Here is a 26633-nt window from a genome sequence, read left to right as displayed (position 1 = left end):
ATATATATATATATATATATATATATATATATATATATATATATATAAGATTTCTAATACTAATTATATTATAACATTTATAATATATATAAATGTTCAATATACAATAGATGTATACATATAATATATGATATAATTATTGATAAATGTAATTACAAGTTGTATTATTAATATATATATATATATATAATGATAAGATAAAATATAGTTACTATATTAAAATGGTTATTATTAAAATAAATATTAATAGTAATACCAGTATTTTGAATATCATCATATAATATATATTTATATATATGTATATATATATATATATGAAATTTGATACAATTAAATTGTTATACCATTATGAATATATATATATATATATATATATATATATATATATGTATATATATATATATATATATATATATATATATATATATATATATATATATATATATATATGAAATTTGATATGTATAAGTTGATATAGTATTATAGTTAATAATATTATTATTATCAATAAATAATATATAGATAGGAAAGTTGATATATGTATAATTTGATATGTTATTGTTGGTATTATTGTTATTAATAACATTATCGTTATACAATTTATAGTAATTAATATTGTTATCATTAGTAATAATATTATTATTACTATTATATTTGTATTATTATTAGTTATAATATTAAGAGTATTATTATTATATTTATATTTATTAATAAGATTAATTAAAATCTATAAATGTAAATATATAAATATAAGAGATATACAATTATAATGTTTGAATTGTTATATTAATTACTATTGTGATCACCAAAATTTTTATCATCATTATTATTATAGATTATTATTATAATTATTGTTAATATAATTATTACTAGTATTATTATTATTATTCATTATTATTAATATAATTATTATTAGTTATTAATATTAATTATATAAAATATAAAATTCAAGGATTTCGTACTAGTTGTTACAAGTATCAATCTAGCTGACCTAACTCGATTTTCTGTCTTTAATTTGATTGCACAACGATTTCAATTAGAGGTAAACAACAAAAATCAATTTCCAGTCCATATCAGATTCGTACATATTCCTATCAGCTTATTATTATTTTTTTACTTCTTCTGTTTTCTTGTTCTTGGCCGAGTATATGCTGTTGAGCCACACTCTCTGCATTTAATTAATTAAACAATGTATTTGATAAATATCGTTCAAGCTTTCCATATCATTTTCAATTATCACATACATCTATATTCGTTTAATAAAAATAAAAAAAAGAAACCAACAGCTCGTTCCTCTGTTCTTTCACTTTTTCTTCATATTTCAATTATGAACGAATTTTCAAAAAGTAGAAATGCCAATTGGTTAGGAATCCTCTGTGCAATCTATCTGCAAATTTTCAAAATCCAATTTATCTTATTGAATTTCAATTTTTGAGTCAAAGTTAATTTTGTAAAAACTCAACTTTTGTTCTTGAGCAAAATTCGATTTTTTTGTTTCAATTTGAATTAAATTAATGGTCCCTAAAGTTTCTAAAGATGATTTAAGACCTAGTTCATGTAGAAATTCAAAGTTAAAACCTTCTGCAATTCAAAATCATATGGTGAGTTATTCATCGATTTTTTTTATTTTACAGCTCGATTTTTTTTCTTTCTGTTTAAAATAAATTCAATCAACCACCAAGTGACGTTTCTGTTTCAATTTCTGAGATAATTCGAACTTTAAAACTTGACAATACTTTAGCTTGATTTTTTGGTCGATTTCTAAAAATTTAAAGAAGAAGAAGGAGATAAACAGATTGATATAGAATAAATAGTTTAGTACGGGGTATTATAACAGAAAAGTAGTAACAGCAGGTTGGTCTGAGGTGTTAGCGGGTATCCAGGAGGTCTTGGGTTCGAGTCTTGTTTGGGGCTCTCTTTTTATAAAAGCTTGGAAAGGGTATAAATCTTTTATTTTATTTCTATTATTATTATCATCATTATTTATTGTTGTTGTTATTATTAGTATTATGATTATTAATTATTGTTATTACAAGTATTATGATTATTATTATTAATACCATTACTAATGTATGTATTAATATTTTTAACATGACTTGGATATTATTATTATTATGAATTTTACCATTTTAGTATTATTATCATTGTTAATATTATTGATTAATATTAGTTATTATTATTATTATTGTCATTACTACTCAAGGTTGAAAAAGACGCGAGACGGGGCCAAAACGGTAGCGACCTCAAAACGTCGCAACGGAAAAAACGGGGCCGAGACGGGGTCGAAACGGATGTTGACTAATGTTCACTTTTATATATATAAATATATATTTACACATATTTAGAGCTCAAAAATTTTCGTTGACAAGTTTGTACCTATAATTGCTATTAGCGTTAATATAATACAAAATGGAATACTAAACTAAGTCAATTTTGATTTTACGACCGACTTATGACCGATTTTAACAGAATTTTTGACTTTTGACCGGCGTTGACCCAATTTTTCCTGCATTTAACCTGACTTTAGACCGTTGACCGGCTTATAAGAAAACAGGACGGGGTCGAAACGGTTTAGTCACCAAAACGCCTCAACGAGCGTCGCAATGGACGCAACGGACGCCGTTTACAACAGTGTTACTACTAATAAAGGTTATCACTTAATTTTACTAACACAATTAAAAATTATAATTATGACTACTATTATTATCATTATCACTAGTATTATTATTAGGTAATAATATTATTAATATTATCATTTGTATTGTTATAAGTAATATTAATATTATTAAACGTACGATTTTGGTATTATTATTATCACTATGATTATGATTATGAGTACATTTATTATTATTATGAAAGTAATATAATTTATTATCATTTTCGTAAATATTAGTATTAATATGTTTTATAAATAATAGAAGTGTTAATATTAACAAAAGTATCAATTTTAACCATATTGTTATTATTATTAGTATTATCGATATTAAGAAAGTTATTATTATTAGTAATTCATTATCATCGAAACTATCATTTTTGTTACATGTAAATATTTTGTACCTAGAATATACTTAATATATATATTGTAATTATATTAATAGTTTATATACTTACATATCAAACATAATATCATTATTTATATAAATACATATATATAACAAATTAAGGATATTTTTATATAATACTAACCATATATATATATATATATATATATATATATATATATATATATATATATATATATATATATATATATATATATATATATATATATATATTAATATAACTAAATATATAGATATTTAACATTTTGAATATATATACAAATTAAATAAATATAATATATAATTTAAGTTATAACATATAAACCTGTTCGAATACGATTATACATTTTAATATATATATATACAATTGATATAGGTTCGTGAATCCGAGGCCAACCCTGCATTGTTCAATATAGTTATATGTATTTTTACTACAAAATACATTAGGTGAGTTTCATTTGCCTTTTTACCCTTTATATTTTTGGGCTGAGAATACATCCGCAATTTTTATAAATGTTTTACGAAATAGACACAAGTAATCGAAACTACATTATATGGTTGAATGATCGAAGCCGAATATGCCCCTTTTGCTTGGTAACCTAAGAATTAGTAAACCGATCTACTAATTGACGCGAATCCTAAAGATAGATCTATTGGGCCTAACGAACCCCATCCAAAGTACCGGATGCTTTAGTACTTCGATGTTGTTTTTTTTATCATGTCCGAAGGATTTTCCGGAATGATAGGGGATATTCTTATATGCATCTTGTTAAAGTCGGTTACCAGGTGTTCATCCATATGAATGATTTTTGTCTCTATGCATGGGACGTATATTTATGAGAACTGGAAATGAGATTCTTGTGGTCTATTAAAATAATGGAAATGATTATTTATGTTAAACTAATGAACTCACCAACCTTTTGGTTGACACTTTAAAGCATGTTTATTCTCAGGTTTGAAAGAAATCTTCCGCTGTGCATTAGCTCATTTTAAGGATATTATTTGGAGTCATTCATGGCATATTTCGAAAGACGTTGCATTCGAGTCGTTGAATTCATCAAGATTATTATTAATTCAAATATAGTTGGATGTATTATGAAATGGTATGCATAATATCAACTTTCGATGAAAAGAAAGTTTGTCTTTTAAAAACGAATGCAATGTTTGTAAAATGTATCATATAGAGGTCAAATTCCTCGCGATGTAATCAACTATTGTGAATCGTTTATAATCGATATGGACTTCGTCCGGATGGATTAGAACGGGTCTCTACATATATATAGTGATTTAATCAAGAGGGAAGTACTTTTTTGGGGAGAGTGGGGGGAAGTAAATTTTTTTCATTTTTTTGAATTTTTTTTAGGCATTAAGATCACATGAAAATATGAAGATTTAAAAAAGACACTTCGTGATGAATTTATTATTTTGGCGGGAAAACGCTCGGAGAAATAAATGATAACATTCATTGCAATGAACGTTTTGCTTCAGAGTTTATTTTTTAGGGTTTAAAATTTAGGGTTTAGAAATTAGGGTTTAGAAATTAGGAGTTAAAAATTAGGGTTTAGAAATTAGGGGTTTAGGTTTAGAAATTTGGGTTTAGGGTTTAGAAATTAAGGTTTAGATTGAATTTTTAACACGAACGGTTTAGAGTTTAGATTTTTAGGACTTAGAGTTTAGGGATCAAAAAAGAGTGTGTGAGTATCACCTCTCTTTTAGTTTTTACTTTTTATGTATATAATATTGGAGTAAGACCACTCCTAACCATGACATACTTTCTCAACTTTTTTTAGCGTCACATCAGCTTTCTCTCTCCACCTTCCTCACCACTTTCTCCCACACCCTCCCATAACACACCATTGCCAACCATGACATACATCATCGTCATCGTCAAAATACCACATTTATTAAACAACAATGATACGGTTACATTTTTTTAAAAGACATAATTAAAAACAAAAGCACATAAAACAATAAAAACTACTCTTTGTCGTCGGATAACTCAAACGCTTTTTGGTATTTCTTGATGATTTTTGTTCGAGCTTTCAATACCAAATCACGTTGTTGGGGTGTCACGTCGGGTGCACATGGTTGGGTGAGAAACGTTAAATTATCCAACATTACATGGGTCTCGGTCGCGCCGTATATCTTTTCCATAGTCCGTTTTGTAGCATTAGTGGTTTCGATCAACGATGCACGGCTCAGACGACAAACGCGAGTTGAGTTTCTTCGGGTTGAGTTTCTTGAACGACTTCAACATCTTCATCATCGGATTCGGTATCCGTTGGAATTTGTGTAGGAACTCGATTTGGTGGTTGTTGAAAGATATGTTGTCGTCTTGTCGAATTGTTAGACGAGATTGTTGTTGAGGAAATTGTTATTGTTTAGGAAATTGTTTTTGTTGAGGATATTGGAATTGTTGATAAGGTTGATTAACATATTGTTGTTGGGGAGGATAATTGATGTATTGTTAAGTAGGAGTAAAAGCGGGTGATTGGGATGTGTATGAGGCAAATCTCATGCCTTGATTCGGGTTGGACCGTTGGAAGATGACCCGGAAGGTGAGTTGGAAATTTGGGTTTCAAGTAGTGTACGAAAAAAATCGTTACTTAGTTGAGTGTCGACAACTTGCTCGTTTGATTTGTTTTGGTTTTTTTCGATGATAATTTTTTAGGCATTTTGAATGTAGAGTATTGAAAGTGTTGGGAGTGTTGTGTTGAGAGTAATAAAATTGTTGAAATTGTTGGGAGTGTTAGGAGTAAATAATATTGTTGAAAGTTAGATATATATAGTAAAAGAGAGAAAAAAAAAACAAAAAAAAAAGTAGCCGTTTGGGGTTCAAACGGTCGAAAAACAGCAACAATTTTCAATTTACCACGTCCTCAAATATGCTTGTGGAAGGAATGTAGCAGGGCGGCAGAGCTGGACTTACTAGAGGGCGGCCCATGGCGGTAGGAATGCCATCGGCATCCTCAGATGGAGGCAACCATGACGTGGGGAAGGGCAGGCTGAGTGTTCTAAATGTTAATTGCTTAATACGGAATATTTAAAATAATTCACCATGTTACTGTATATGCTTTTAAGGTGTGTCACGGATTCCATGTTGGTAGAATACTTTAATATTTAAAAAATCTAACATCTAACAACATACTTTATATAATTAACACAAAGCTTATAAAAACATTTTAACAACTTTTTATATGTTCGGACCATCTAAGTAAGGCGAGCATTTTTATACATATGTAGATGATCAAACATGATTATCTTGTGACTCTTACACTTCTCTTAACAAGTGCGTGTAGTAGATTTACATCTTTTTATTCACTTCTATCATGTTACAAAAGATTTATGTTTTCTCCAAGAAAAAAAAAAATCTACAAATGATAGTCATTTAATACTCCATTGTCTCGCTATAGATGTCTACATTGTAATTTTTGAATGTACAATTTTAAATGTCCACTGTATATTTCAACTAATGTAAAAAATTCTATTCTAGAAAGAGAAGTTTTCTAATCGATGAACATGAAGTTACTGAGATTTTAAACTATACAAAAAGTAATTGAGCACTTGTAATTAAATGGAGAGTATGTTTGGCGCAGAGCTTTTATCTCTTAACTTTTATGAAAAAGTTCATTTTTGATAAAAAAAAAAAAAAAAAAAAAAAAAAAAAAGCTCTGAAGTTTAAAGCTTTTATACTGACAGAAAAAGTTAAAAGCTACTAGAAGTCACGTTTATTTATTATTTTTTGTAATTTTACTTTTTATGTAACAGAGTCAGTTACTCTACCAAACACATAAATACATCTAAAAAAAGTATATCTGAAAATTTATCAGCTATTAGCTAACGGCTAATTTTGACAAACTATCCTGAGTATAAAAAAAAAACTTTAAATTGTAGATCAAATAAAATTCCCCGATTTTAGTTCTATTTCTTTTTCCTTCAAAAAAGAAAGGGTTAAAGTCAAAAATAGGCTACAAACTTACACAAATGTACCGATGTCGCCCACAAACTCATTTTCGTCCTACTATCGCCTACAAACTTATAAAAAATGTGCTAATATAAACAAAATACTTTTTTTAACCGTCAACCAAAATGGTTGATACGTGGCTTCTAAGTAGTCATGACACGTCGATGATACATCAAAACAGAACTGAAAGTATATGGATGACATCGGAACAGAACTGAAAGTATATGGGCGACATCGGAACACAACTAAAAGTATATGAGCGACATCGGGACATATAAAATGAATAAAAAAAGTTAAATAATTAACTTTACTGGTTCAGCAGGTAACCGGTAACAAAATGTTAACATCAGCACATTTTTTATAAGTTTGTAGGCGACAGTAGGACGAAAATGAGTTTGTGGATGACATCGGTACATTTGTGTAAGTTTGTAGCCTATTTTTGGCTTTAACCAAAAAAAAAAAAAAAAAATTAAAAACGCGGGTGATAAAGAGTTCGGTTGTTGTGAAGACACGACAGTTTGATTGCATTTGAATAGGTGAGATTAAGCAGGAAGAACCCTAGAAGATGCTCGGGGAAGAAGCGAAATTATTATTAGGGTTTCTTCCCGATTCCACACCTTCATCATCTCAGGTTACTAATTATATCAATCAATTCTACAACTTTTCTTTTTCTTACCGTATTCATTTTAATTTTGATCTTTAATGTTTAATTTTATTAAATTAAATAGCTGTAATAAAATCAGGTGAAAGCAGCTTACAAGAAAAAAGCATTAGAAACTCATCCAGATCGTTTCCCCCTTTCTCAACGATCTCTCGCTGAATCCAATTTCAAACTGGTATCATCATCATCATCATCATCATCATCATCATCATCATCACTCCGTTTTAATTCACACCCTTCAGTTACTTTAATACTAATTTGTATTTTATTTTGCATTTTTGGCAGATTTCTGAAGCTTATACATGCTTACAATCTGGTAAGTCATCACCGAGTATTATTATGATTATTATTATTATTATTATTATTGTTGTTATTGGTACGGTATGGTATTGGTATGGTATACTATATCCAGTTTTTCATAACTTGTTTATAACACGTATAGTACTTAATTTTTTGATACACAATTATGATCAAAGGCAGTTTAGTTATGTTATGTGTCATAGACTCATGCATCAAACTATTAGGGATGTTTGGAATTGTGTTTTCAAATAGTTCATCTTGTTACTGCATATTCTTATATAATCAGTTTCGAGTGTTTGGTTATTACCCACTCATTTTCCTCTGAAGTATTGTAAATGGGTAAACGGATAAAGTTCACCTTGTTCAAGGTACTGGGGATGGCGATTATCTTCACTCGGATGTGCACAGTCTAACTGGATCATCTTGTGACCGTTTTCCAACCTTTCCACTTTAAAATATGATGCTAGTGAGGTTTGAACTTAATGATAACAAATATGGTTTAGGCCCGTTTATGCTGCTAGTAGGCAATAACGATTCTACCTAAGAGGTTGTGGGGTCCGATGAGATGACCCCACTACTCTGGAACTTTTTTATATAATGTACTCTTCCACTCTTATAGGACACCAATAAATTCAACTATAGGACCCATGTGTTTTAAATTTATGGTTTTTCTGAGGTGAACGACCACTAAAGTACCCGAAATAATTAGCTTTGAATTATTATTTTTTTGGGACCCCGTTGGGTTTTCATCCTGCCTTCGCCACTGCTAATTGGTAACTAATTGCTTAACCTATTACCAAAATCAACCGTAACCACCTTTGAAACGAGATAAGTTTTGTGTTAACAAGTGGCGACTCTTATGATTCAAACAGGCACATATGCAACAAGAGGCACATATTCAAGAGTGGTGAGAACAGGAGTGCCTAGGACAAACGGAGGAAGTAAAAACCATGCGTTGATTCGAATCCCGTTTCTATTTATTGTTCTAGGAACTGTTGCACTTGGCGGATCCAGTGCCACCAGGTGAATTACGTTACCTATGCCACTTGCTACCAGCAAAGCAAATATTTGGCAATATGATTTTTTAATCTCGTTTTCATTCTTTTCAGGGCTTACCGAAGACAGAAAGAGGCCTACCCCTCGCATAACCCTTTTCTTCCTTGAGATTACATGACAAGCTTACAAACAAACATGCATTCTGATAATTACGTTGTGATCGATGTACATGTGTTGTATTGTTGTCGTCATCAGTTAAAAGTTATGTTGTTTGGATGCAAAGCATATGGTTACTGCTCTTTGTAAATGACATAATTGAGGTTTAATTTCATCGATTTTGTAAATGTTGCGCCACATTTTGAACCATACTTGGACTTTTTGGATAATGATTAATGCTAACATTACAACAACAACAATAAAACTCAATACCATATAAGTTGTGTATAGGGAGGTGACATATAGACAATTCTTCCTCTATTCGAGAATAAAGAGAAATCATTTCTCCACATAGAGTGAAAAACACTCTCAAAAATAAAAAAAGTCATCTCTCTATTTCACGGATAGAGAGTGATTAATGCTAACATTGTGAATGGCAAACTATTACTTCCTTATACTCTTGTATTTATGTACTCTTGGTTTGGTTTATATTATAGTGCTTGCTCTTTAAAAAAAAAAAAAAAAAAAAAAAAAAATTACTTCCTTATTCTCTATTTTATATTTAAATTTGTTTGTCTTTTGTTGTGTTGTTTCAAAATTATTAATCGTGTACTTACATAAATATATCAAATATCAAATGTAGTAAATAAATAGTAATCAAGAATTTTGTTTACAAAATAAAAAGTAAAGCGTAAAATAATAATTAATAATCTTAATAAAAGTACAGTGTAAAACAATAATCTTAATAAAAAGTATAGTGTAATAAAAATCGATAATGATAATAGTTTATGTTCATAGTATGTAGTTTGGTTAGTGTTATAAAAGTAATAATTGGATGATAATTTTATTATTATTATAGATATTGCATAGTATATTTTTTGAGTATAAATAGGTGTGTTGAGTTAGAGTTTATTGTATGTATTTTTTGGTTAACAAAAACACACTCTCTCTCTAGATTCCAAATGCCACTAAACTCTCATTGTACATTTTTCTATAAATAAAAAATCAATTACTCATACCTTTTGTTCAACCTTTGTTTTCTCCGTTTTACAGTATCTCTATCTCTATATACCTTCTACAGTCAAGAACCACTAAAGGTAGTTATAAGCCTACTGAATTATAACACGTTATCAGCACGAAAAGCTTAGTGTAATTAAAAGATATCTCAAACGATCACGAATCACTAATCAAGGTATGAAATTATTAATAATTTTCAGACTCGAATATATCAAATTTTGGACTACTAACATTTATATTTATGTTATTTAAGTTATATATGGTCGGTTATACCACCTGAATTATATTTCTGTAATCTAACTTTTACTAACTTCACTAACATTTATATTTATGTTATTTAAGTTATATATGGTCGGTTATACCACCTGAATTATATTTCTGTAATCTAACTTTTACTAACTTCACTAACATTTATATTTATGTTATTTAAGTTATATATGGTCGGTTATACCACCTGAATTATATTTTCTGTAATCTAACTCTTATTAACTTCACTAACATTTATATTTATGTTAATAAGACCTCATGATTGTACGCAACACGTCATTTGACAACACGGTACTTTATGTACGCAACACGTCATTTGACAACACGGTACCATGGGTCGAGATTAATTCCGATCAATACGAATACGACGGGGTCTTTATATGTTATCTAACATTTATGATTACTTATGCAATTAATCATTATTTATTTCATGCATACTAATGTTTATTCTTAAATTTATAATTTTAAAAGTTAAAATAAAAAAATAGTTTGTATTTTTATTAAAAGTAAATCTTAAAAGTTAAAATAAGAAAAAGTAGTCTGTACTTTTATTAAAAGTAAATCTTAAAAGTTAAAATACAAAAAGTAGTTTGTATTTTTATTAAAAGTAAATCTTAAAAGTTAAAATAAGAAAAAGTAGTTTGTATTTTTATTAAAAGTATATCTTAAAAGTTAAAGTAAGAAAAAAAAGGGATGGTAAAATGGAATAGTTTTTTGTCAAAAATGAAGTATTGAAAATGAAGTGGTCTCCTTCTATAACTAAAAAAAATATATATATATACTTTTATCAAATGAATTTTTTTGTGGCCGACAATTTCAAACACGAGTCCGTGTTTAGTTTATCAAGAATATCTCTTGCTTTGGTGAAAGGTCACGATCACGATATCAGGTGTTGTGAAAGAATTAAAAAATTGGTCAAGTGGCCTTTTAAAAACTAGAAAAAAAATTTAAACAAAAAGTTTTTTTTATATATTTATAATTTACGGGTAACGTAAAAAAAAGGAAGTTTTTTTAAAAAAAAAAAAAAACAAAGAAAGTGTTTAAATGAGTTTTACAGAAAGGGGGAAAGCAAAGTAAAAAAAAACTTTTTTCCAAACAAAGGTAAATGAAAGTAGGACTTAATACAAGAAAAAAGTAAACATCTCCTAGACGTGATAAAATCTATCAATGATAAGTATTAGACTTGATGAGCTAAATGTGACAAAAATGTTTCAACATGTCTTATGTTAATTTTCTAAAATAAGTTATTATTATTCCGAGTTTAACACATATACATATGTTAATTAAAAACAACCTTTTTGTTCTTATGTAGTGTTGGGTTGCAATTTTGGTTGTATGCCATAATTCCATCCAGTAGAGTGACAATAGAAAACTTTTGATGATAATCAATAAAAAACTTTTTTCCAAACTTGTCAAATGTTTTGTTAAAAACGTGACCGTTGAAAAAAGGAGGTTGAATAATAAAACTTAAAAAACAAATTATTTTTTTAAGAGTGTGCATCAAAATGGCCCGTTTAATAATGGGGAGTAAAAATATAGTCAAATTGTTTCAACGAACAAGGGTTCAATTGGATGTCTCTTAAAAAAAATCCGCGGGTACGGGTGATGGATCCAATGGATCCGCATCCACGACCCGCGGGTGCTATCCCTAATTGTGACAAGTACAAATCAACTAAAAGTCTAAAAAATAAATGCTCTTATAGGGACCAAATGTTCACAATAATTGCCTAAGCTAGATATGAAACAAATAGTTCATAAAAAAAAAAAAAAGGTCGTTGTGCGTTTTCGGGATGATAGCCGAAATACACTTACAAAAGTAGGTCAGCCGTCAATTCTTTATGGCCATATCAACGTAGATCAATAAAATCATTTATGGTTTTGATAAAAGATTAATTAAAAATTAATTGTTTTTTTGGTCTTGGATTCTCGGTAACAAAAGCAAAGGTTGTTTTTGGTTGCCACAACAAACAAGACAGAGGTTGTTGACTTTTGATGTTAAACATGACACAAGTGAACAATAACAATAGATTATTGTTTTTGAAAAGAATAATGATGCGTTAATTTTATTGTATAAAATAAAATTAAAGAAAATGGTTTTCATTGATGACTATGAACAAACGCAAACAAAGTGTTTGTGGTATTTGGTGATTAAAAAAAAGTGCATCTAAAGCTTCTACTGAAAATAATATGCATCTAAAGCTTCTACTGAAAATTAATGTGCAAGGTACAACGTATAACTATATGGTCAAATTCATTTGAGCATTCGGAGTCACAAGTATATGATGTATATATATATTACTCAATTAACAAAATAGTAAATCTAAATTAATTCATATGAATAGTAAAACGAAATTAATTAATTTACTATTCACATAAAAAAGCGCATATGATAAAAAGCGCATCGCATATGATAAGCGCATATGATAAAAAGCGAATATGATGAAAAGCACAACGCATATGATGAAAATCGCATATGATTAAAAGCGCATATGGTGAAAAACACAGCGTATATGGTGAAAAGGATATATGATAAAAAAAAAAAACACATATGGTGATTTATAAAAAAAAAAAAAAAACACATATGGTGATTAATGGAAAGCACATATGGTGATTAATGAAAAGTATATTGTGAAAAAGAATCACAAATGTTTCTTGAAAGAATTCAAGGTAAGATATATGAACCAATTCATCCATCATGTGAACCATTTTGATATTTCATGGTTCTAATAGACGCATCTAGCGGATGGTCTCATATTTGTATGTTATCAAGCCGTAATATGGCATTTGCAAAGTTTCTTGCACAAATTATTAAATTGAGAACACATTATTCTGATTACACCATTAAAAGGATGAGACTTGATAATGCTGGTGAGTTAACATCTCAAGCATTTAATGATCATTATATATCTACAGGGATTGTTGTTGAACATCCAGTTGCTCATGTGCATACACAAAATTGGTTTAGCTGAATCAATAGATAAACGCTTACAGCTAATAACTAGACAATTGATAATGAGTACAAATCTCTCAATATTTATATGTGGACATGTAAATTTACATGCTGCGACATTAATTCGCATTATACCATGTGGAAGTCGTAAATATTTTCACTTAATACTTGATTTTGGCCAAGAGCCAAATATTTTCTACCTTAAAACATTGGTTGTGCAGTGTATGTTCCAATTGTATCACCACAACACAATAAAATGGTTCTTCAAAGAAAGATGATAATATATTTTGAATATAAAACATCTTCAATCATAAGATATATTGAACCCATGATGGGTGATGTTTTTACAGCACGTTTTGCTGATTGTCATTTTAATAAAACATTGTTCCCTAGATTAGGGGGAGAAAAAAAAATAAAAAATAAAATGATGCTTCATGATGTGAACATCAATTAAGGTATATTGAACTCGCACAAAAGAATGTGAAACGAAAGTTCAAAAATAATGCATATGCAAGAACTTGCAAATTAATTACTTTATGCATTTACAGATATAAAAAAGTGACTAAATCATATATACCAGCGATAAATGCTCCAGCTCGAACTGAAATTCCAAAAGCTGGCAATAATGTCACTGTTGAGTCTTTGCCACGCATCAAACGTGGAAGATCAATTGGTTCCGAAGATAAAAATCCTCGAAAAAGAAAATCAGCTGATAATGAGGTAAGAGAAAGTGTTCAAGAAGAACCACAAATCAATATTCCTTCTGCAGAGGATATTGATAAATGTAAATAATAAAATTGCGATAAATTATGCAATATTATGGAACCGAAATGAAACTAAAATCTCTATGAGATATTTTCATATAATGTTACAATGACATCATGAATAAAGATGATGATCTGGAACTAAAATCTGTCATTGAATATACAAAATGGACATGATTGAGCTCAATGGAAAGGAGCAATAAGAGCTGAATTAGAATCGCTCGATAAAAGAAAAGTTTTCGGATCAATCGTTATCACTTTTAAAGATGTGAAACGTATGGGATACAAATGAATTTTTATCCGAAAAGAAATGTGCAAATGAAGTTACAAGGCAAAACTAGACTTGTAACTCAATATTTCCCACAAAGACCAGAAATGAATTAGGAGGAAAAATTATCCTCCTGTAATGGATACAATTACTTATTAGATACTTAATCAACCTGGTAGTTATTTAAATGCATCTCATGAATGTTGTTACTACTTATCTGTATGGATCACTTAATAGTGATATATATGAATATACCTAAAGGGTTAAGGTATCATAAGCATCTAATGTAAAACCCAAGGGAATATATTCCATTAAATCACAAAGATTTCTAAGTGGGTTTATACAAACGGGACGTATGTGGTATAACCGATTAAATGACTACTTGATAAAAAAAAAAGGTATAAATATAAACTTATTTTGCACGTATGTTTTATAAAAATAATGTTCGGATATGAGATCGTAGTTGTTTATGTCAATGTTCTTAACATCATATGAACAAATAAAGAGATCTATGAAATCATTCAACTTCTAAAGAATTATTTTGAAATGAAAGATCTTGAAAAAACCAAGTATTACCTTGGATTGCAAATTGAGCATATGCCTAATGGTTTACTTGTACATCAAACAACTTATACCGAAAAGATTTTAAAACATTTTTTTTAAAGACAAACTCATTGTTGTTAGATCACTCAATATTGACACTGATCTATTTCATCCCTGCGAAGATCATGAAAATTTTAACAGATCGGAAGTTCTATATTTTAGTGCAATTGAGGTTCTTATGTATCTTATAGATTATACAAGATCTGACATTTCTTTTGCAGTTAATTTGTTGGCAAGGTTCAGCTCAGCTCCTACCAAAAGACACTGGAATGGGATCAAACACATATTTCGATACCTTCGAGGAACTACTGATTTAGGATTATTTTATTCTAACGAATCAAAACAAGATTTGGTTGGTTATGCAGATGCAGGTTATTTATCTGATCCACATAAAGCTAAATCTCAAAATGGATATGTATTCCTAAATGGAGGTACCGCAATATCATGGCGTTCTCAAAAACAAACACTTGTTGCAACATCATCAAATCATGCCGAAGTAATTGCATTACATGAAGTCAGTCGGGAATGTTTTTGGTTGAGATCAATGACACAACTCATTACTGATTCTTGTGGACTAGAACGCAATAAAAGTTCAACAACTATCTATGAAGATAATGTAGCTTGCATAACACAGATGAAAGAAGGGTATATCAAAAGTGACCGAACAAAACACATACCCCCTAGATTCTTCTCATACACTCAAAATCTCATTAAGGACAACCAGATTGAAATGAGATATGTTCAGTCCAGCAAAAACTCTGCTGACCTTTTCACCAAAGCACTTCCAACTGCTATTTTCAGAACACACGTTCATAATATTGGCATGAGGCATGTTCAGAAGATGTAACAACTCAGGCGTTGCCTACTTGAGGGGGAGTCAACTCTATGCTGCACTCTTTTTCCCTTAGCTAAAGTTTTATCCCAAAGGATTTTCTTTAGCAAGGTTTTTAACGAGGCAGTACTAGTTATTCACTAATAAAATTATCATTCAAGGGGGAGTGTTATAAAAGTAATAATTGGATGATAATTTTATTATTATTATAGATATTGCATAGTATATTTTTTTGAGTATAAATAGGTGTGTTGAGTTAGAGTTTATTGTATGTATTTTTTGGTTAACAAAAACACACTCTCTCTCTAGATTCCAAATGCCACCAAACTCTCATTGTACATTTTTCTATAAATAAAAAATCAATTACTCATACCTTTTGTTCAACCTTTGTTTTCTCCGTTTTACAGTATCTCTATCTCTATATACCTTCTACAGTCAAGAACCACTAAAGGTAGTTATAAGCCTACTGAATTATAACAGTTAGAACATTATTGAAGACATTTTTCATTCACTTCGTCTTAGGCATCCAACAGCATAATATCGGCCAGACTATATCATTCAACAACCTTATTCACAAAATAAAATATAATAATTTTAAGAAAATTTCTAATGACATTCCTCTTTAAAAAATTATGACATGCATAATTTATTTGTACATCAAAATTAATCACTCACTCTTTAAAAATAACTACCACCAATCATTAATTTGTATAACTTTTTATACGTAAATTTATTCTTTATGACAACTCTAAGTGTTGTCATTAGAGAACTTCTAATTTTAAGTATTATGTCAACTATTTAATGTATGTATAGACAAAATGTTTTATTTTAACACTAATTTTTTTCATTCCCGGGTCCGAGCTTCCATCGTGTACCAAGTAGTGCAAATTTCTCCCTTTTTAAAATGACTCCAGTGGCTACATTTATGTTGAGTTTGCCCATTTTTTTCACAAACACTCAATTTAAGATTTTTTTTATTTACTATTATACAACACAAACATATATATATATATATATATATATATATATATATATATATATATATATATATATATATATATATATATATATATATATATATATATATATATATTTCCTGCAAGAGCTTTCAATTAATTTTGTGCTACATAATACTCAATAACAATTACAGTATAAAAATGGACATGCATTTATAACTCAATTACATTCATATAATGTATATCAAATATTATATTACATACACATATATATTAAAACGGGAAGTTATACAAATAAAACTTTTAAAAGTCAAAACAATACATTTATAATTAGATGGTTCAAGTATTACTATGTATTAAGTATGGAGTATTATTTATCTACTCTATTTCATAATTATATATTTATCATTCATGTAACACGTTAATAAGACAAATTTTATCTTATGATATCGTTCATTCAAAATGATACCAAACTGCTAATTTTCATTTAGAACCAAGTTTATTCAGCGACTTTATATCATTTATGGTGAGTTTGATAACACTGGATGACTTAACGTTGAATGATTCATAATTCGAATGATTAAAAGGTTCTAAATGAATTGACTTTTGAATGGCAATAACATGTTTGATAATCACTTTAAAATGTTAATTATGTTAAATTGCCTTAATAACATTTGACATGAATAGTAATTACAAAATAGTTTTTAATAAGCATTCTTGATATAATTTAAAGAGAATGTTACATAAATTTTAGGTGTTTAATAATTAAGAAAGAATTACAGCTCTGAATGGTGAATGGTTTAGTATTCAACACTGAATCGTTTAATTAAGAGTTAAACAAATGCAATGAGCAATTAAATGCTAATTTACCACCGAAGCTTGGCTTGAGTTGTATGAGGGTGGAATCTGACTTAGTAACTACCAATTCAGGTTCGATTCTCACTCAAAGCAGGTACTTTTCAACCTTTGATGGTACTGCTAACATCATTGCGATTTGGGAAGGTCTCTTGGGGTTTTTCCAACCTTCGATGATACTGTCAACATCGTCGCGAATTGAGTTTTCTTCTAACACGTGTATGAATGACAAATGAGAACACTAGATCTCGAATACATCATTCATTATTCATAACATAAATCATATATTTTACACAAGGGAGGTGATCACCTCACATTTGGAAATTAAGCCACCGAAGTACGCCCTAACACAAACAGCCCTTGATACCCTAGAATAGTACAGTAAACCGAATCAGAAACTAAAACCAACCAGAGGAAATTGATTCCAAACCTTTAAAATAAACTAGGGTTTCTTGAATACAAGACTAGAAGCTCCTAGTCTAAGCGATATAAACAAAAGACAATGAGATTTGGTGTTAGGGTTTTGTGCAAAAATTTGGTTCGTGCATTTTCTGTTGCAAATGGCAATCATACTAATCATCTGCGGTCTAAAAACTCTTCTTTCTTCCTTCATAAATACTCAACTGGTTTGTTCTTTACGTTCATATTTATTATAGTCCTATTTTTTCTTGTTTAGTTGAATTGAAGATTATTATACCTTCTTGCACTGTAGTGATGATAGTTATCTCTTTTTTGTTGATAATATTAAATATTAATAGTGGCGGAGTTGCAACCTCAATCATCAGCTGAATTAATCAAGATTATGGAGCACAGGCTGTCTGCAATTGAGCACAGAAATGCTTATTTGCAAGGCATCATTAATCAGGTAACATCAATCTACTCTTTTATCTAGAAATTTAAGATATGTGATTGTGACTCATACATAACTTGATGAATTGATGATTCAAATGGTTAGTCAGATTAGTCCTATATGATTAGCTTTATTGTAATTTTAATAGTTTTCTACATTATCATGCTTCCATTTATATGTTTCTGTATTGAATAAAGACAGCCCGAAACCTCACCAACCGAGTATTCAAGAGCAAACAAGGAGCTGCAAAACCTCAATGATAAAATGGATCTAATAACCAAGTTGAGGACAATAGAAAAGGTGATTACTTATGCTTTTGAGTAATAATTTTTTTAAAATAGATGTTAATTTTCTAGTGTAATTGTATAGATTAGTCTCCATTTTTACTGTTATGTGTGTATGTGTGCCCTACATAGGGTCTGTTGGCATGAAGCTTTTGATAGCTTTTAGGAGCTGTAATATTTTAGTTTTTGAGTGAAACGCTTCCAATGAGAAATGGTTTTGCTTGGACATTCAATCAAAAAGCTTTAAGAAAATCTCTAAAATGTAACGCTATTCATAGAAGCGTTTAAACAATGAAGAAGCTTTTTGCATACAAGATTATTAAAGTAACCCCCATATATAAATTTATGTAGTTTGTTCCTTCTTTACTGCTTACTTATCTATCTACTCTTATGTGTATATAAGTTAAGGTTTTTCCTGGGGTTACCCGATACTCCGATCCCATGCTCTGATGTACGCGGCCCAGCCAGATTACTCCGTGGCCGTTTCCAACCCATCCTTGTCCACCACAAGATTCGAACTTGAGACTCTAGCAAGGATATCAGGGCCCAACCATTAGGCTATCCGTGATAGTTTATCTACACTTATATGTATGTAGTTGTATTATTATTAACAAAAGTTATCTGTTTCCACTTATTATATGCACATAGTATAATTGTCATGATTTTGTTATAAATGTTAAAATAATGAGACTTTTATCTATATTTTTTTCGGAACGACCAACTTATATTAAGAAACAAAAAAAAACCCAAACTAGCGAGAAGCTAGAAGGGAAAAACAAAAATTACAACGGATTACATAACCAAGACCTTAAATTACATCTTAACTTCCCCCTATTTTTTAACCAAAAAACGAATACGAACGAATAGAATCGAATAAAACACACTTCTTGATTGCATGAGTGTTAAAGACGATCCCATTCTGAAATTTCCAGATGATCCACACTGTTGCATGATTTTATCTATATTAAAAATTATTAATGCAATTTTCTTTTCTAATCTAAGACTTTTTCCCCCAACCCCCTGGAGTAACTCAAAGGAAAACCTTACAACTATTTTACCAAACACATTTATACTGCTTTCAACTAAAGCTACAAGTTGTTTTTGCCAAACATACGCATAAGCATTCCGCATATCATTCTTTCATTCATAGAGCACATATTTAGAAAATCAAAGTTCATATCTCGCTAAAATAAAATCATTAAGTACCAAGTATTTTCTTCACAATATTCTTCGTAGATATTTTGTCCAATACAACCATAAATTTATAGCTTCTATGTAGTAAGATGCTTTGTAGTTTGTATGATGCAACTTATCAACATTTCCTCCATCATGTGTAGTCACTGATGTTGATACTGCTTGTTGTAGGAGATTAAAAGTTTAAAATCACTAATTGATGATTGTGAAGAAGATAAAGACATGCAGGCCATGGCATATGAAGAACTGGATCAGGCCTTAAAAGAACAACAAAACGTGCATAATCTTCTTCTTAAGGCGTTACTGCCCAAGGACGATGCCGATGAAAGGGGTTGCATTTTGGAAGTTAGAGCAGGTAATGTAATAAATGATGATTATACTGTTTCTGAACATAATTCCAAATCTTGATTATGAAATTAAGTTGATTTTTGATTTTGTATCAGGAACTGGAGGGGAAGAGGCTTCTCTGTTTGCAATGGACATCTTTAAAATGTAACGTTTAAACTTTTTTGATCAAGATGCAATGTGTTTTATCAAGTTTTGACTTATTATATTTTGATCACACCAGGTATGAAAGATACTCGCTGAAAAAGGGTTGGAAGTTTGAGGTGGTAGATATTACAGACTCAAATATGAAAGGATTTAAGGTTAGTTATGTCTTATTTACTTCAAGGTTGAAAAAGAGTCGACGGAGACGCGTCGGTCAGGACCTTGAAAGGTCGAGTCGGTCGAGACGGGGGCGAGGACCTTAAAAGGCTGAGTCGTTTGAGACGGGGTCGAGACAAGGTCGAGGACCTTGAAAGGTCGAGTCGGTAGAGATGGGGTCGAGGTAGACGTTGACCAACGTTGACTTTTAAATAAAAATATATTAAATAAAAATATTTCAAACATAAATATTATAAAAATAAATAAGATGATGCGGTTAGTTTAAATAATATATAGGTTTTTTATAATATTTTCTACAACTATAGTGTATTTATTAAATTATCGTCAAGGGAATGTAAGTCAGTGTTTTTCCCAACTAATTTTTAAATGGGCCTGGAATTTTCGTTTACACTAGAACAGGCCAGAGAAAAAGTCGACTTTTGACCGATGTTGACCGACTCTAACCAGAGTTTTCCCGACTTTGATCTGAAATTTAGGGTTGACCAACTAATTAGACGTTTTTGGGCGAAACGGGACCTGCTAGTCACCAAATCGACGCAACGGCCGCCGTAACCACCGTTTGCAACACCATGATTTAAGTAGGGTTATATTGATGGGACCATGCATGACGTGTGATAATAAACATATATAACTACTGTATCGTGTTTGCTGGCAGGAAGCAAGTGCTGCAATATCTGGGTCAGATGTCTACGGAAAACTTAAATTTGAGAGTGGAGTTCATAGAGTGCAGGTTTGACTTTTTTTTTTATTAGCAAATTGACTCGACTTTGAACATTCAATTACTTAGCAAATTTTATTATTCACTTTTTTTTTTTTTTTTTTTTTTTTCATTTCAGCGAGTTCCCATTACTGAAAAGTCTGGACGTGTTCATACAAGTGCCGTTTCTGTTGCTATTCTTCCCCAGGCAACTGAGGTAACCGATATTACCAAATATTTTTGTTAATTTTGTATTTCTTTTGAGACGTGTGATTAAATTGGCGTTTTTCAGGTTGACGTTCAACTGAAGAACGATGACTTACGAATTGACACATACAGATCCGGTGGATCTGGTGGCCAGCATGCAAATACTACTAATAGTGCTGTTAGGATCACCCATATTCCAACTGGCCTCATGGTTTCTATACAAGATGAAAGATCACAACATATGGTTAGTAAGAAATTCTATATTATATTATTTAATATAATTTGATTATAATTAACTTACTTTATACTTTATGTATTTTTGGATTTCATTCTTGTTTTTGTTCTGGTTTAATAGAATAAGGCTAAAGCGTTAAAAGTGTTGTGCGCGAGATTATTTGAAATAGAGAGGTGTAGAGTTCAAAGCAGTAGATCGAAGCTAAGATCTGAGCAGGTAATGTTAAACAAAATTTTGGTTGTGTGACTTTATGACATATGAATTGGTTCTTAGATCAACGACATTTCACACCTCTTTTTATTTATTTATTTTTTGTTTCTGACATAGATTGGTAGTGGAGATAGATCTGAACGTATACGTACATACAACTTTCCACAAGGGCGAGTTACAGATCACAGAATAGGGTTTACTCATCATTCAATCGGTGATGTGATGCAAGGAGAGAGTTTAGATTACTTCATTGATGCACTTCTTTTGCAGCAGGAAATGGATGCAATTGCAGACTTCACTAGTGATTAACGAGTCTTCGTTATCAACAAAGAATTTTGTTACAGCTACAAATCATGTAATAGTTATATATGATTTATCGAAATAATCTAGTGAACAGTGGTGATATTGGTGTTACTTATATTCATCTATTAGTCTGAAAAGGGCAAATAATTCATGATCAAACTATCTTTTGTAACTTATTATACTCTCATTGTAGCATTCATCTTTTTAGTAATAAATCATGCCCTCCTCCATTTTACTAGTTAAGTTTTTAGGAATTATTATAAAAAAAAAGAATCATAGTTAGGTTGGTTTAGGGTGCGTTTGATTGCCTCTTGATGATTAAGTGATAATTGTTGAATCATTTAACATTCTGTGTGTGCTTGTTTGTGATATTTGAATGACAATTATTTCAGAACCAACCATTCAATAATATGTGCTAAACCATACACGTTTCTTTTGATATCCTACTTAAATACATCATGCAACACACCTTAAAGGTTAATACATTAATTCAGCCTTAACAATTATTCTCTCTCCCTCTTTCCATAGAATTCATTCAGAATAATTATATAACAAGTTATTATTGTTATTCAAAGCCAAGTTGAATCAGAATCTTTTAACCATTCAGCGCTTAATCATGATGTTTTATCAAACACACCCTTAGTTTGAGACAAGTGTGCGAATTGTAATTGCTATCTGATAATGATTAGATGTCATAAGTTATCACTGGTAATGTTTGTGTTAGAATCTTTTCAACATAATATGCAACAAAAATGCATCTGGCTCCACCCTTCTCGCTACCGGTTCCATAATCTTTAAGCAAAAACTGAGCAATAAAAATGACATTCTAAACAAAATGAAAATGCAACTAAATACCACATCTAATCATCACTACTTTCATCACTATACGAAACAAGCCCACCACTAACAACATTGTTGATAGTCTCTGCAGGTTTCTTTGTATCATCAGTAGTACTAATTGTAGAAGATTCATTCTCTCTCGAAACAGCTTTACATTCATCAGAGTTGACCTGCTGATCGACCTTTGCTTTCTTCGCTTGAGGCTTCACTTTTATAATTACTCCTACTGATCGTGCACGTGGTTTCTTTTCCGCTAATGACGTTTGTTCCTAAAAGCCAAATACACATTAAATTATTACAAGCATAATTAGCATTCCACCTTACAAAAGAAAAACAAACAAATAATAAACTTAAACGATGAAAAAGACTCATATCATTATTGTCATATCAAATGACCTTTTGTCTGATACCCGATTTAAAATTGGTCAAAATTATGTATTATAGACTATTTATAATTGGTCAAAAGTATGTACGGACTGAATCTAACCTGAGGTTTAGGAGGAACAACAACAGGTGTTTCGTTTAGTTCATGTAGCATAGCAGATTGTGCAGCCACTGCTTCCTGTACAAAATACATCAGATAATGGTTTAGTAACGAATAACAAGAATGTGAATCACAAATTATTCATAGATAAAGGATGTTGCACTAAAATGCAACAATGATGTTAAAAGAACCGATACTGAACTTACTTGGAAACTGCGCAGCTGTTGGTCTTCATCATGTGCTAGTTGCTGCTCATATTCCCTCCTTGACTACACAAACAATGAAGTTAAAAGATTAAATCATGTTTCAGAAAATAATAAAGAAAAAAAGCGAAACGTGATAAGAATGACTTCCTATTTTGCAACCACGTATAACTGTAGGACCCAAACAAATGTCATTGTTGTAAAGATTTAATAATCGAATACGATAATCACCTGCTCCAAGTTATCAAGGAACTCAGTCTCATCTTCATCCAATGCTTTTGGAGGTCCTGCAAAGACAAAAAATATACAAAAATCAGGCGATTATAATAAATAGACATTTCTAAGATTCTGAAAATAAACAGAATAGTGTGATTACACTCACTATGCTTGAAGCGTTCGTTGAACTCTGCATCTTTTTTGTCCTTATTCTCCCTTAAAATCTACACCAAATTATTTTATAAAAGTTGAAATGAGTTATGCGAGAGTTGAAAATACAATATTGAAAATGCTAACGATTAATCAAGGTTGTAAAACTCGGAACTCGGGGAGAACTCGGTCGGAAGTTTTTGGGGAGTTCTCGGCAACTCGGGGGAGAACTCGGGGAGAACTCGGAAGTTGACTAACGTTGACTTTTTAATATAAATATATATTTATATAATTTTTCTAATATATATGTATATATAATAAATATTAGCTACTAACAAACATCTTAAAATATAAATATATTAAAAGAAATATACATTCTGTATGTATATATCTACACATATAGATGAGAATTATAAATAATAGTAATGTAAACATAATATAAAATTAAAATTTAAATATATTAGACTTATAACATAAGATAAAATACAAATGTTTATTAATTTGTTAATCTAAAATTATTATGGAGTACTAGGGAGTGTTAGTGTATTAGACTTCAAAATATGAAGTTGTTTATTCATAAGTGATGATCAACAGAAAGCACTCTTTTATCCACCTATAAAGTACTATGCTAGCTAAAGGACTATGCTAGCTTGACTAGACTCTTTTGTCTAGTTACTATGTAAAAGTAAACTTATAGGGAAGACTATTTGTCGGACTAATATCACGAATCTCAATCAAGTCTCAAATAAATCTCATCCACTTGTTAAATAAGTCTCAAATACATCTTCTTCCTTCTCAGATCTCTACCGCCGCTGACCACCGTTGACCGAGTTTCTGATCGAGTTAAGCTACGAGAACTCGTCTGGTCATTTAAAACAAGAAATCGGCGAGAACTCGGCCGATTTTTCCGAGTTTTACAACACTGCGATTAATACAAAAGTAATCTACTAATAACGCAACCAATTTTGCCACATGTTGCATAACATAAGTTATATACTATGATGATAAAAGGAACCCCTCCAAAGGGCCAAAATTCAGGGGCGAAGCTTTATTAGGGCAGGAGGGGGCCCTCGCCCCTCCAAAAGTTTCAGTAAGTAATGGTATTTTGTAGCCCTTTAAGTTACGGACGTTTGGGCTTTTGAATCAACTAAATCGGAGTCCGTATGAAGAAGATATGACGAAAATGGTAAAGGCGCGCAGATTTTGTTTTCATCAACAATCTACTTAATTCTTTCATTACTTGGCCATTTTTACCTTGAAATCAATTTTAAAACTAAAGTTTAAAAAGTTAACTTAAATGATGTACAATCAGGATCGGTATGGTCACCTAAAATGTGTATAAAATATGAAACTTTGTCCACCAAAGTTAGCGTTTTTTCTTGCTAGAAATCGTATCACACATTAGACAAAAATTTGGCCCCTCCAACCGCAACGTTCAAGAGCCGCCACTAGGCCAATGGACTAGTGGTATTTAGGCTCCAACCAAGAGGGTTTAGGTTCAAATTAGGGGTGGACATTTGTATACATTCGTATAAGAATTCGTGTAGGGTGTGTGAGTTTGTCTTTCGAAAAAAAAGGAACGTTGGCATAAGCAACAGTAAAGCAATTAGTCCCAAACTCATTTACAGAATCTACAAGGGTGTAAACCCATCAACAAACATATTGAGATAACCAAACCTAAATAGCTTTATTCTTTTATATCTGACGCAGAATGCGTACTTCATATTCGGACTAGCCAAGCTTAATTCTACTACTTCCAAATACTTAAAACGGTTTCAACAACTTAAAGCTCATAAGCCATTAGAACAGATTCTCCAAATTTCAATAAACTGGTTACAGTAACAAATTGAGCTAAGCCAATAGATGATAATAACTGAAAAAGGTTTAATAATCTTAAAAGCAATATAGACATCAATAAATTAATTAATAATTATATTTGATTGTAAGTGAAGACCTCAAAAAGGGGGCGATCTCGTTGGGCAGTACCGTCTTCAACTGTGGGTCCTCTAGTTTTCTTGAGTTCGTCCAACTGTGAATTAATACAGAGTAACACAATCATAAATTGAATTAAATTTTATATATAATTGAAAAAAAAAAATGTGAAAATTGAAGTGGAAAAAGGAAGAATGAAGGGAGGACCTGTTCTTGAGATACAAAATTCATTAACCTAGTTGCCGGAGGGAAGCCGCCGTTGTCCGCCATGTTTCTGTTTTGAAGGTCACGATTACGTTCAATTAAACTACTTGTTGATTTCCTCAGTCTAAATCCAATTTTCCCCCTTTTCCTTTTTAACACGCACGGAACAACATTCCAAACTATACGATTTTTTTTCAATTTCAATTTAATATTTTATATATTTTATTTAATATTTTATGATAAAAACAAAAACAAAACCAAGTCGAGAAACTTACATTTTTGTGAAATGATGATAGTTTAAAATGTGTAATTACCATTAGTGAAAATT

The 26633-nt window shown here is 30.4% G+C and overlaps 3 protein-coding genes across 3 annotated transcripts; 2 read left to right on the top strand and 1 right to left on the bottom strand.

The window, feature by feature from the left end:
* Positions 1-7495: 7495 nt before the first annotated feature.
* LOC139840368 (uncharacterized) lies at positions 7496-9130 on the top strand. Its single transcript, XM_071830638.1, has 5 exons — positions 7496-7636; positions 7749-7841; positions 7952-7982; positions 8839-8989; positions 9076-9130. The coding sequence occupies exons 1-5, from the start codon at positions 7571-7573 to the stop codon at positions 9128-9130; spliced, it is 396 nt and encodes a 131-aa protein (XP_071686739.1). The 5' UTR covers positions 7496-7570.
* Positions 9131-10700: 1570 nt separating this feature from the next.
* LOC139875200 (peptide chain release factor 1, mitochondrial) lies at positions 10701-22422 on the top strand. Its single transcript, XM_071862549.1, has 10 exons — positions 10701-10729; positions 18678-18780; positions 20130-20313; positions 20402-20450; positions 20527-20605; positions 21280-21354; positions 21461-21538; positions 21614-21772; positions 21884-21979; positions 22091-22422. The coding sequence occupies exons 1-10, from the start codon at positions 10701-10703 to the stop codon at positions 22280-22282; spliced, it is 1044 nt and encodes a 347-aa protein (XP_071718650.1). The 3' UTR covers positions 22283-22422.
* Positions 22423-22941: 519 nt separating this feature from the next.
* Positions 22942-26433, bottom strand: LOC139875191 (uncharacterized). Its single transcript, XM_071862540.1, has 7 exons — positions 26309-26433; positions 26124-26198; positions 24186-24243; positions 24035-24090; positions 23807-23869; positions 23604-23678; positions 22942-23385 (listed from the first exon to the last, which is right to left on the bottom strand). The coding sequence occupies exons 1-7, from the start codon at positions 26369-26371 to the stop codon at positions 23137-23139; spliced, it is 639 nt and encodes a 212-aa protein (XP_071718641.1). The 5' UTR covers positions 26372-26433; the 3' UTR covers positions 22942-23136.
* Positions 26434-26633: the final 200 nt, after the last annotated feature.

Source organism: Rutidosis leptorrhynchoides, chromosome 1, assembly GCF_046630445.1.
Source record: "Rutidosis leptorrhynchoides isolate AG116_Rl617_1_P2 chromosome 1, CSIRO_AGI_Rlap_v1, whole genome shotgun sequence".
Classification (NCBI taxonomy): Eukaryota; Viridiplantae; Streptophyta; class Magnoliopsida; order Asterales; family Asteraceae; genus Rutidosis; species Rutidosis leptorrhynchoides.
This window is presented reverse-complemented; position numbering and strand designations above follow the sequence as displayed.

Excerpts from the sequence above, each read along its gene's own strand:
- LOC139840368 (XM_071830638.1), top strand. The coding sequence starts at position 7,571 with ATGCTCGGGGAAGAAGCGAAATTATTATTAGGGTTTCTTCCCGATTCC. Across the intron at positions 7,842-7,951 it reads CTGAATCCAATTTCAAACTG|ATTTCTGAAGCTTATACATG; the intron begins GTATCATCATCA and ends CATTTTTGGCAG. Across the intron at positions 7,983-8,838 it reads TTATACATGCTTACAATCTG|GCACATATGCAACAAGAGGC; the intron begins GTAAGTCATCAC and ends TGATTCAAACAG.
- LOC139875200 (XM_071862549.1), top strand. The coding sequence starts at position 10,701 with ATGTACGCAACACGTCATTTGACAACACG. Across the intron at positions 18,781-20,129 it reads AGTTGAGGACAATAGAAAAG|GAGATTAAAAGTTTAAAATC; the intron begins GTGATTACTTAT and ends TGCTTGTTGTAG. Across the intron at positions 20,451-20,526 it reads GCAATGGACATCTTTAAAAT|GTATGAAAGATACTCGCTGA; the intron begins GTAACGTTTAAA and ends TGATCACACCAG.
- LOC139875191 (XM_071862540.1), bottom strand. The coding sequence starts at position 26,371 with ATGGCGGACAACGGCGGCTTCCCTCCGGCAACTAGGTTAATGAATTTT. Across the intron at positions 26,199-26,308 it reads ATTTTGTATCTCAAGAACAG|TTGGACGAACTCAAGAAAAC; the intron begins GTCCTCCCTTCA and ends ATTAATTCACAG. Across the intron at positions 23,679-23,806 it reads AACAGCTGCGCAGTTTCCAA|GAAGCAGTGGCTGCACAATC; the intron begins GTAAGTTCAGTA and ends TATTTTGTACAG.